Source organism: Pezoporus wallicus, unplaced genomic scaffold (assembly GCF_028554395.1).
Source record: "Pezoporus wallicus isolate ANWC-B61680 ecotype Strahan unplaced genomic scaffold, APGP_CSIRO_Pwel_v1 contig_4131, whole genome shotgun sequence".
Classification (NCBI taxonomy): domain Eukaryota; kingdom Metazoa; phylum Chordata; class Aves; order Psittaciformes; family Psittacidae; genus Pezoporus; species Pezoporus wallicus.
Window position 1 is genome coordinate 5,659,582 of NW_026641950.1, and position 12,787 is coordinate 5,672,368.

Sequence of the window (12,787 nt, forward strand, 5' to 3'; positions counted from 1 at the left end):
TCTCTAATGTTCTGTGTCCTCATTGCTACAGCTGTAGACTGTAACTCCAGTATGCACATTAAAAAACAGGAACAATTGCTTTACATGTCTTTATTCCTTGTGACATACTTAGGGCACCTCTCTTCTTTTAGAAGGGATTATGCATGTTTCAAAATAACACTGCAGAGACTCTTCTTCATAGAAATCTTAGTTTCATTTTACTCTGAAATAACTTAGGAACTTCACAAAGATTTAGAGCAGATTTATAAGCAATGAATAAAAACAATGAAATAATAGGAAAAGTACAAACCTCTGATTGTACATGCCCCGGAAATTGTAATTTGCTCTATAGTTGGGAATTGGCTTTGGATCTAATGGCCTGTAGATGGCAGGCTCTCCTCTTTTCATAGCCAGACCATTCAGCTCCACTGTTGGAGTTATACTGCCTGCAAAAAACCCCCAAAGAATACATGTAAGGCACTTAAACCACAAATATTGCAAGAGACACAAGCAAAATTGGGATGAGCAGCAAAAAGGCAGCTGCATGATATTCTTCTGCTCTTAAATTGAAAAAGATGCAACTACCATGACATTTCAGCTTCTCTAAAAGATTGGAATATAGATGCTAACCTAACCACAAGCAATAAAAAAGAACATTTAAAACATTTATCTCAGTGCATTCTCTATGCAGTTTCAGTAGATTAGTCTTCATATATGAATGAGAAAGTCAGTGCTATAATCAAGCTGGTTATTCATCTTTCCAAAGTGCTCATAATATGACACTTCCTTAAACTATAAAAAAAATAATGTCTCTTCCCACTGAATACCATTAAATAAAACCACAAAGAGAGCAATGAGGCATTGAAACAAACAAACAAACAGACATTACTGCAGTCATTTGGTAATCTTACAGGTTAGAAAAAATGTTTTATTTGCAAGACTTGAAAATTTAAGACTATAACTAAAAGCTAATGAGCTAACAGTAATGATCTAACAAACTGAAAAACAATACTGGAAATAAGTGTCACTACAGCCATCTACTGGTCACAGAATACAAAAATAGCTTGGGAGTTGTATCCTGGGCATTAGCCATTAAGGATTGTTTTGAAGTGGTGTGATAGCACTCTCTTGCTCCTTTAGAGACCAATACATGGCTTCTCCAGGCCCAGGACAATGTTTTTGCCCTGTGTCCTTCAAAATCACTGTGACTTTAAAAAGCTGTGACTATAAAAAGGAATCCTGGGTTTGATTCTTGACATTGCAGAGTATTACACAAGCTTCTAGATTTTTTTTGGCTTTGAGCATATTCTTAAAGGGAAAAGCTGATAACAAAAGAAGTAGGCTTTAAGAGAACTCATTTAAAAGTCCTATCACTTTACACTATTTTGTCCTGTATGTCAGTCATCTACAATCACTTTGTACATCACAGTATCACAGTATGCTAGAGATTGGAAGGGACCTCAAAAGATCATCTAGTCCAATCCCCCTGCCGGAGCAGGAACACCTAGATAATGTTACACAGGAATGTGTCCAGGCGGGTTTTGAATGTCTCCAGGGAAGGAGACTCCACAACCTCCCTGGGCAGCCTGTTCCAGTGTTCCGTCACCCTCAATGAGAAGAAGTTTCTTCTCAAGTTTAAGTGGAACCTCTTGTGTTCCAGTTTGTACCCATTACCCCTTGTCCTATCATTGTTTGCCACTGAGTAGAGCCTGGCTCCATCCTCGTGACACTCCCCCTTTATATATTTATATACACTAATAAGGTCACCCCTCAGTCTCCTCTTCTCTAAATTATAGAGACCCAGCTCCCTCAGTCTTTCCTCATAAGGGAGATGCTCCACTCCCTTAATCATCTTCGTTGCCCTGCGCTGGACTCTCCCCAGCAGGTCCCTGTCCTTCTTGAACTGAGGGGCCCAGAACTGGACACAATATTCCAGATGCGGTCTCACCAGGGCAGAGTAGAGGGGAAGGAGGACCTCTCTCAACCTTGTACAAGTCCAATCCTAATCTAAATAACATATTCACATACAGTTCAACTATTATGTATATTAAAAATTCTCCTGTGCAAATTCCCCAGAAGTTCTTCATTACACTATCATACCTGTAAGTCAGCTATGTTGATTCTCATCCTCCAACTCAACTTATATCTTATTAAATTTATTTACTGGCAGTATAATATTCCAACACTTCAACAGTATTTACACAGAGAGGAAAATGACATACCTGGATTATTGTTAACATTATTTTTGGGTGGTCTAGGCGTTGGTTTGGGAAGGGTAGTTTCATTCAGTGCTTTGCTAGCAGCAGCATGTTGGGCCTTTTTAATACTGCTTCCTTCAGCTTCCCATGTCTGTTCTCCGAGAGTCAGCTGCACTGTGAACATCTTCAAAGACAAAGAAAAGGTAAACACTGGCAAGATTATCACTATGGACTAGACCAATCTGTATAAAAGCTTTCAGAGCTGAAGAGAAACTGTGCTCTCTTTTCATTATGTTCAATTCCCAGAAAACTATCTGATTCTTAGAGAGATCAGTGAGTCCTTAGCAGTGGGCAACATTAAGCCTTTCAAACGACAAAGCAAAATAGCATAATGTTAATGTCAACTATGAAAGAGCAGAATAATATTTAAACCAAGTAATAATAACATAAAACATATGATCTACTCCTGAAAGACTATATACAGGTCAGTTAAGACCACGATTCTACACACATTTGAATGAATTTAGTCACTCTACTAGTAGAAAAATGTAAACAATGCTACTATAAAAGTAATTTTTTAATAATTCTGAATGGATTTAAATGACTGCTCCTCTTCAAGGCAGCAGAGAATGTGGCGCAAACACCTGAACCCAGTGAAATAATTTCTCACACAACCTGGTTTCTGAAAATAACTTTAGGGCAGAGTCACAACCCAAGTATGTTCGAAAATACGAAGTAAGAAAGAAAAGAAGTATTATCTTTCTGAATAAAACTGCAGTTCTTTAATGTGGACTCTATAGCAAAGAACGGAACTGTAAAACTTCAGAGTTCAGAAATGGACTAACTGATCAAAAAACATATTTCAAATCTGGAATAAAGGATTATTTCAAGCAGTATCTATGCTGTGCAAATCATGAAGATGAAACTCAATGCATATTTAAAACATTAGATAGACTCTTTTATCTTCTGTGTGATACGTCCATGTTCTGTTCAACTTGAGCATATAAGAATAAGAGGAGAAAGGGTAAGAACTCAAAGTCTTTATCATATCAATTCCGTACACATAAAGCAGGATTTAAAAGACAGATACACATGGTAAACTAAGATACACCTACCTCAGAGAACATGCTAACTCACTTGAGGCAACATAAAGAAATCTACATGTTAGTGTGAGGAGTATATAAAATACAATTTTTATTTTCATAGGTGTTTGTTCTGTAATATTTTAAGTTATTTAAACTTGCTGGATCCAGGACCAAGTATCTAGAGATGGGCAACCTTTAAATTTGCCTTTACATATATTTTCATTTAGCATGTACTTGCAAACAAGCATTTGTACACAAGTATGTGTCTACCTCCCAACTCAGCCCTATACATGTACATACCATGCATATGAACTGAATGCTATAAATATATACTTGTGTCTTAATTACAGGCTTGAGCTTTGGCCTACTGTAATTTTCAGAAGCACAGTGCCAGTCCCCCTATCACAGTTCCTATTGCCATGTCCTTTTTTTCCACAACAGTCATGACATTTCCTCAGAGACAAGAAGGAAGAAAGAGTATCTTTATTTTGCCTTCTGTCAAATGCTATCCACTCCACTCCCCTGAAAGCTAAGCTGGGTATTACAGCTGAATACCTGTAATTACATAAATTATCTATAAACATACATCCTTATTACTAGAAGAATTGAAATCTGATTTCTGGACGTGGTGTTTATATATTTTTTATTTTGCAAGAAAGTATCAGTCTAGTATTTTTATAAGAGGTGAATAATATTGAATTTAAATAAAAATATGATTAATAATGGCTACTTACCTACCTATAACTCTCTTCTTAATGCTTAGAGCAATAAGCAGAAAATCAATACAATATAGGATTTGCTCAGCTGACTTCTACGGCCAGAGCTCCAACCTTCTCAACTTAGCACATCTGATAAACTCCTACACACACCCCCACCCCCCCCCCCCCCCAGCAGTAAGTGGGATTTAATTAAAGGAATAGAACTGCCTAAACCAAAATCTGGAGTAGTCAATGAAGTACTCAAGTTCTACAATACTGGAGCTGACAATTCTGCTACGAATTAAGAAGTATTTCCCACCAATTTTTTGAGGAAGTTTGTATTCCTTACTTCCCCCCTAATTTACCTGATGGCTAAAGCGTGGAAATGCAAAGGCACAGAGCCTACTCTAACAAACACTTCTAGATTTTTCTCATGATGAAGAATCCACCTGGAGGGCAGACTCTTAGAAACTTTAACTGCACTGTCAGGAAGCATCACTTCTATCTCCACTGTTTCTAGTTTCCCATTTCACCCCAAGTGTCAGAACTTACTTTCCAGAGATAACTAGAAAAAAGGATACAAAAATTTACTAGCATTTGTGGTCACAATGCAGTGAGCTGTCTCACAGAGCATGCCTCTGGAAATTATGAAAACTACTAGTGAAGAACAGAGTATGTGTAGGAGGAAAGCAAGATGAGATGTTCTTTCAACGGCAAACAGCCACAGCAGCATTACATCCTTCAGATCATGCTTTCTAGGATAAACCCAGCTCCATTTCACATATTCTATCAGGTATATCAACCTATTACCAGCAAGACATTATACTAAACTGCTAACACAGTCATAATAATTTCTATGTCTCTGCTTTTCGTAAGTCAAAGGTACACAAGTCTGCATAATCTTATCAATATCACCCTTGTTCTTCCACCCCCTCCCCTCCTTTGTTTTTTGCATTTGCTGCACAGGTCAAAATCAGCCTTAATATTGTTCTGAGCCTACAGAGCATATGTTTGGGATTTTTTTTATTTCCTATCCTGCTAAAATGTAAAGTATAACATGAATGTAATGTAACTCAAATTTCTTTACTGCTGAAGGAGTATGAACAGCCAAAACTACACCTTTTGGTACCCTGAAAGTACTTCTTATTTCACAGTAATGGATAAAAGGCAAAAAAAAATAAATATACGACACAACAGTGAAAAGCACAACAGATTTAACATGCCACAACCTAAAACCAACCAACCAACCAGTGTATCCCGTGGTGCCAAATGCCTTCAGGAAACTAAAGAGCACTTTAATTTCCATTTGCAATGAGGAATCCTAAAAGCCTTCTGACTCTCATTAGCCCTGCACCTGCTGACTTTTCTACCAGTATAAAGGATGCGTGAACGAGGTCAAACAAGGTCAGTGATTCACATCAACTCTGCACTAGGTGACAATATAACATGCAACTGAGAAACCAGGGGCAATGGCAGAGGGGCAGCCCACACCTAGCTGAAACTGTTGTGACTGAAATAGGCAGTGTGACCCCACTGCCTTACACAGCTCTGCCACTCTAGAAATACTGAGTTCCAAGCAGCTATTAATTACACCATAGTTTCTCTTTCTGAGTTTTTCAGGCTTTTCAGGCAATCCTCCAGACTGCTCTTAACTAGGAAGGAAATTCAAAATTATGCCTGAAAATTATTATAATGAGACTATCCCCTTGTATTCCACATCACCTGAAAGCATCCTAATCTGTACTTCCAAAACGAAGCTGGATATGCAAACTCGTATGAGAACTGCCCAAAGCTGTTCACTAGAAACTTTAATGCTATAATCGTATCAGGAGTCTTAATTTCACAGGAAATGTTAAAGTTGCACAGAGTTTAACAGAAAGAATAGTAACAACGTCTGTGCCCTATAATGCTAGATCCAATGATACAGCATCAATGCAATCAACTTTATGGATACAGAATCATAAAAATAAGCACTTAAAAGAAATGACACAAAACTAGCTTTGTTGTCATCTGCACTACTATGAAACAAACCCTGAGGTAGTTACCAGAGGCACACCAACTGGGGAGAAAGATTCAGGCAACTTAAAAAGTAAATGCTCCACGATGATTAAGAAAGGGTAGTCCTACCCTGGAAAGACCTTCACAAGGTCTTTTACAGAGACCAACAAATATAAACTCAAAGGTGGAAGTGAAAGTTACGTTTAAAATGATGTACAGAACTTCCACAGAAATACAGACATACTTTCTGAAATCAGTAAAGAACAAAAAGAAAGCAAATAAATAACAGTAAGAAACCCCTCAGACAAGCAGCATGGCTGTGTTTGACAAGCACAGTTGTCCAGACCATGACATTATCTATTCAGCATTTAAGGTATGGCTCATCACCTGGAACTGTGACCTTACCTTGGAATGAGCAGGCCCTCTTTCATTCAGAAGCTTATACTGGGGTTGAATTCTATTGAAACGGGCTAACTCATTTACCAGACACATTGGAGTTTTCTCTTTGGGGTTTGCCATGTTATCTTGGAGAGGAGCTGCAAATAAAGAGTCTGTAAAGTTTTTGTGGAGAAATGTGTTCTTCACAACTTTGTAAAGCTTTGTAAAAGCAGCATCAGGCTTAGAAAAGAAAATACTTTGGCTAAAAAATAATTTTGCACATATGCTAAATACAATGCTTAAATGCTATTTACATATTAATCATAGGAGAATATGTATTTTACAATAACCATTTTGATGACATGCCATTAAAAAAAATACTAAAAATACAACTATTTCTTTCCAAAATGTCTCTATAAAGCATGACAGTGTAGGAGGACATATACATATGCTACATTTTCCACGCCACCAAAGTTTACTGTCAGGAGCACACTGGTTCCAGGAACTGACTACTCTTTCTGAATGGTTTCTTGACACTTTGAAGCAGAAGTAGAGTAAGAGTTGCAAGATAAATATAGCAGATGAAACCCTGTGGTCCCCACCTGCTTCTCCCTGCTTCTTCCTGGTGTTTTAGACTTTTCTCACAATAATGAAGTCACTCTCAGAGCACTCCCAAAAACCACCTTTTTTCCCCCTTCAAGGATTTTGTTCTGCTTTTCTTAGATGACTTACTTCATGTGTACTGCCTTACTTTTTTTTAACTTTCTATTGCTTTTCAACTCATCCCTAACAGACACTGTCTCTTGCTTATTTTTTTAGGATAACATTTCTGCATTTTATACCCGGTTCAGCACAGGAACTACAGTATTTATTAGGCTACAAAAGAAACACTGAATACTGCCAAGCAGTCTGAAGACATTCTGTTCTAGGGAAGAGAAATACACTTGGAGACCTTCCTGCACCACTAAAACTTCTGTACAAAAGATACGCTCAGAATTTGACAAAATAGACGTTCGTTTTTTCTGAGCTTTTATGTCATTGGTCAACACTTCACAGTAAGTCTGAGCTCAATTAAAGAAATTTAACTTAATAAACAATCTATTTAGCCAAAATATTTTTCTATAGGATTTTTTTCTTTATTTTAATAACCTTTAAGACCTTATTTATTTAGTTATTTTTCAAATCAATGAGACATCAAAAAAATTTGTTTGAACACCAAGAAAATACACGTGAACCAACTTACCTGGTGAGTTGCTAGAAGGAGCAGGATCCACAAGGCCAGCAGTAGGACTGCTACAGCTGGCAGCTGATTCTGAAATGGATCCATTCATTGTGGATGGCAGACCCAGTGTATTTGTAGTGGCAACTGGTAGGGGTAGCACCATAGGAGACATGGTGGGTCCGGACAGGTTTGCTGTAGTCTGCATCTTAACTTGTGCCATTGCCTATCACTGCAATAAACAAATTATTATAAGCAGGGCACTTTGAATTTTGACTGTCAAATAATGGCAGCGATATTAGCAACACTTCTTTTTTGCTCCTAGATCTGAGTCACAAAACTATCCACGGAAGTAAATGCCTCTGAAAACATTTCCAAACTGAACTGAAGCACTGAGAAAGAGAGCTCACAGCCCAAGAACATCACCAGAGCAGAAGCCACACGCCCTGAATGTTCTGTTGCTCAGCTATGGACAGACCCTGACTCAAATACAGGAGGAAGAACTATTATTCTAGAATAAAAATCCATGTAATTATTTTGTTGATGAGATTAGCACCTGCCAGTTTCTTCAAGAAAGAATGTCATTACAACAAACTGCCATAGCCATCTTTTGTCATAGTTTTTTCAGTAAATTGCACACAAAATACCAAATGAGGCAAAAAGAGAAAATCCCTGGGGTTTTCTGCCTGTTACCACACTACAAAAGAGGAAAAAAAAAAAAAAGAGCAAAACCAAACACCAAATAAAATACCAAAGCAGCGTTCTAAAAAATAACTGCTTCTTCAGTCAACAGGCGGAGTATAAACTATTAGCACAGGTACTACGATTTCCTAAACTAGCCTTTAACCCACTGCCTAAAGCATTTACCAGGAACATGCCAGGTACTAATTATCTCTCTTCAACTACCCAAAATGAGTCTCTTCATTACCAATACCTGTTCTTTGGCTAAGTCTACACTCGTAAACAAATCAGGGTCAGGGCACGGCTCCCTCACACTATTCACTGAGAGTATGCTCCTCGGCAAAACTTTGGCTACTGACAAAAAACTGTTGAAAAAAACACATGGGAGCAGTTCAGAGGCCAGGAGGCATCCCAGGCAATCCACACAAATAAGAGAGGAGGCAGACATTCTCAGTCCTCCAGGGAAAGTCTTGAACTTCTCCTTTTGGCATCAGCAGCAAACGGGATGATACATTTTATGCAGTAGCATGGGCACGGACTTGATTTTTTAGGTTTCATGCCCATAATATGATCTGTACAGAGTGAATAGAGAGACAACCCCCAAAGCAGCCAACAAGCAGCCTGGGGACCTGGGACTTTCTCAGCAGCAGCTCTGGTCCCTCTGGCAAAAGCAGAAGACGACAGGAACCCAGCTCTCCTCCATCACAAGCAGACCCTTACCACTAAGCTGTTTGCTACTTCTGTTGAGGAATTATCTCTTCCTAAGCAAAAATCCCAACCAATCCCATCTAAGATCTTACTGAAATTAGTAGAATTATATAAAAAAGTTCTGATTACATCAGTATTTTTGCCCCCCCAGATCTGTTAAAAAACATCCAAGTATCTCTACTCAGAGGGACACTGTTGCTGCATTAAGATCCCAAATCATTCAATACACCATAAAGTACAACAGCTGCACTATTATAACGAAAATAATAAACCCTATTACTATTGACTGTGCTTTGGAGAAGAAGTTCAGACTGGAATGCCAGTTTTATTACTGAGGAAAGACAGGCTGATTTGAATCTCTGGAAAGGCAAAAGTAAAAAATTGAAAATGAAGCTAAGATGCACTCGCTTGGCCTTCTCATAAATATCTTAAGTAAAATGCTAGTAGTGACAAAAAATGATAAAAAACATATGCAGTCAACTGAGATATATTCATGTGTTCAAAAATATGGACTATGCTTAGACCATAAAAGTCCTACTGTCACTACTGTCCTACTGCTGTCATACATACAGCAGTATTATTAGAAGGACTTAAATACTGAGAATGTGTAACTATAGAATTCTTTCGTATATTACATGTTTCATTCTGATTTTAAATATATTGGTATAGATCAGAATGAATTATAAAAGGTTCTTAATTGTAAACATCAAGTCAATGATGTCAGAATCAGGCCATATTTATTAAAATGAAACAAACATGAAATATCATCACAATAATTAAAGTTTAAGAAACTCCTTACAATTTGGAGCATTTTTGCTTTATAAACATGACTATGAGAAAGCCATCACTCACATAGTACTCACATAGTAATATATGAGATATACTGAAGACTCATTCTTGGGCCCCACCAGCTGTGAATTAGCCTTTCATCTTCCAGTACTTTGAAAGCTTATTCTTCTTTCCAAGTAAGCAGAACTTACTAATGACCAAATAATGTGGTTTATGGTATTGTTGTTCTAAAGGCAGAAATTGTAGGTTTGATCCTTTGCTAATAAGGATAAAAAAACCCAGTTTGATAATAGCATCAGGGAAGTATGAAAATGAGTAAGATAAATTTGAGGAGAAAAAAAAAAAATACACTCTTTGTCCTACAATAAAGTTCATAGGAAATTTCTTTACATTTCTTACATATATACCAATGTTGTACTATTCTATAAACAGCAAAGGAAGAACATTTTGAGGCCTTCCAGCCAGGAGCACAGACCCATTTGTTACTACACAACAAAACGTATGACCTGGGGGAGAGAGATTTCACTAAGCTGGTCAGAGAGGAAATGCAGTTATATAATCAAAACGTTGTTAAATCTTCTATGTGGATGTTTTTGAAAAAACTGGCATATACAAAAGGAGAAGTCTATTTACATATTATGAATAGGGTTAGAGATCTCATTTCAGGTGGCTAACCCAACTCTCATCTAGGAAACCACTCCACCCATGCGTCTCCAGAGGAGTTCCCCTCGATACTAGGCAATGCTCACAGACACTTGGATCTCAATGGGAAAGCAGGACTGCACAGCTGTGACTGCCACTGTTGTGTCTCTACTGAGCTGCCAAGCTGCCATGTTAACACACCACAGCAATGGTATTTCTTGCAGTCCTAATCACATACATCTCCACCCAGTCAAAGTCTGCATGTCGCAGTGCTGACATTTTTGTAAAGTTACATTCTAGACCTTATGGTGCCTTCAGCAGCATAACACTGCAGTATTTTTAATGCTCTAAACTGCACAGCTTAGAAATGATATGCAGGCATTTAAAGGGATGTAAATATACTATATTTGCATTTTACTTCCCATCCGCTGTGAAAGCACTTTGCACACAGGCAGCTACACCGGTTCCATTACCAGTTGGTATTAACTTTCTTGTTAAACTATATATAAACTGTCAATTTTAGTCTCACACTAAAAATACCCAAACCAAAACAAACTCACAATAAAAGAACAAAACAAACCACTTCACATTTTAAAGCTAAAATATTGCTGTCAAACGTTCCATTCATTTTTCCTCTAAGTTTGGAAACACAACATTGTGGTGGGCTGATCCTGGCTAGACACCAGGTGCCCACCAAAACCACTCTACCACTCCCCTCCTCAGCTGGACAGGGGAGAGAAAATATAAGTAAAAGCTCAAGATAAGGAGAGAGCGAAAACACTCACCAACTACTGTCACAGGTGAAAAAAAGAGTCGAGTTCAAGAAATTATCTTAAATTACAACCAATCAATCAGAGTAAGATAATGAGAAATAAAGCAAACCTCAAAATCACCTTCCCCTCACCTCTCCCTTCTTACTGGGATCAGCTTCACTTCCAATTTATCTACCTGCTCCCCCCAAGCAGTGCAGGAGATGGGGAATATGGGTTGTGGTCAGTTAATCACACGTTGCCCCTGCTGCTCCTCCCTCCTCAGAGGAGGACTCCTCACACTCTTCCCCTGCACCAGCCTGGGCCCCTTCCAAGGGGTTCAGTCCTTCAGGAGCATACTGCTCCAATGAGGGTTCCCTGTGGGTTCACAAGTCCTGCAGCAAACCTGATGCAGTGTAGGCTCCTCTCTCCATGGGGCCACAGGTCCTGCCAGGAGCCTGTCCCAGTGTGGGCTTCCCACAGGGTCACAACCTCCTTCAGGCATCCCCTGCTCCAGTGTGGGGTCCTCCATGGGCTGCAGGTGGAATCTGTTCTACCATGGACCTCAATGGGCTGCAGGGGCACAGCCTGTCTCACCACAGGCTGCAGGGGAACCTCTGCTCCGGTGCCTGGCGTACCTCCTGCCCTCCTTCTGCACTGACCTCGGTGTCTGCAAGGCTGTTTTGCTAAGAGATTCTCACTCATCTCTCCAGCTACAATTGCTCCTGCGCAGTAACTTTCCCCCTTCTTACTTAGCTATGTTATCCCAGAGGCACTACCATCATCACTGATGGACTTGGCCTTGGCCAGCAATGTGTCCATCTCGAAGCCACTGGCATTGGCTCCATCTGACATGGGGGAAGCTTCTGGTGTCTTTTCACATAAGTCCCTCCAGTAGCTCCCCCCTACCAAAACCTTCCCTTGGAAAATCAATATAAGCATTAATTTAGTTATATTCACAGATGCAGAATATTTTTAACTGTGAATATACTTGTGTCATGCTAAAAAGCACCACACAACATAAAAAATGACTTGTATTTTTTCCTGATGATTATAATTTCTTATATTTTCTGGAACATGAATCAATTTATATCTTAAGATATGAAATAAATGTTCACGTGAAAATGATACTTAGAATATGTCACAGAAATTGAGTAAATAAAGATATGTAAGCAGGTAAGAAGGCACAGAAGGTGGAAAACATAAACAATGACTTAAACACTTTCACAACATGGAAAAATTGAAAAAGCAATACTTGACTTGAAACACAAGTTGTTATATGAAAAACCAATAGTTGGAGAAACTAATGATCTGAACAGCTGAACCGGAAGACTGGACTTCATCTGCACAGAAAGTGAAAATGCACATATGCAGTAGGGTGTTACCACACTTTCACACTGCTCTGCCACAACCCAACGTACAAGTTCTAATCTGTGTACAAGTATGTTGCACATGACACATGGTACATACTTGTGAAGTGCTTTACAAAGGTTAACAACTGAGGGCCAGCCACTGCTGAGCTTGTCTCTCACATATCCAATACTTCCACTTACACATTTGAATTGTTATTTTCCACAACAGTGCCACATTAATGATCCCAGATCCTTTTCTGCAGAACTGCTACACAGCAAGTTCTAGCCTGTGCTGCTTGTGAATCTCTTCT

At 38.8% G+C, this 12,787-nt stretch overlaps 2 protein-coding genes across 6 annotated transcripts in view; both read right to left on the reverse strand.

Moving 5' to 3' along the window:
• The window catches only part of STAU2 (staufen double-stranded RNA binding protein 2), a 143,864-nt gene extending 136,086 nt beyond the window's left edge, over positions 1-7,778 (reverse strand). For 3 of the 5 annotated variants that reach the window (XM_057426184.1, XM_057426181.1, XM_057426186.1), the window contains exons 1-4: positions 7,580-7,778; positions 6,364-6,509; positions 2,202-2,361; positions 290-425 (exon numbers count right to left, since the gene is read on the reverse strand). In XM_057426184.1, coding sequence (XP_057282167.1) covers positions 290-425; positions 2,202-2,361; positions 6,364-6,509; positions 7,580-7,778 — 641 coding nt within the window. The remainder of the gene's footprint in view (positions 1-289; positions 426-2,201; positions 2,362-6,363; positions 6,510-7,579) is intronic. The other 2 variants (XM_057426185.1, XM_057426182.1) reach the window with 1 other exon arrangement.
• The window catches only part of UBE2W (ubiquitin conjugating enzyme E2 W), a 66,329-nt gene continuing 61,214 nt past the window's right edge, over positions 7,673-12,787 (reverse strand). The window contains exon 6 of the mRNA XM_057426187.1: positions 7,673-7,787. Coding sequence (XP_057282170.1) covers positions 7,765-7,787 — 23 coding nt within the window. The 3' untranslated portion in view covers positions 7,673-7,764. The remainder of the gene's footprint in view (positions 7,788-12,787) is intronic.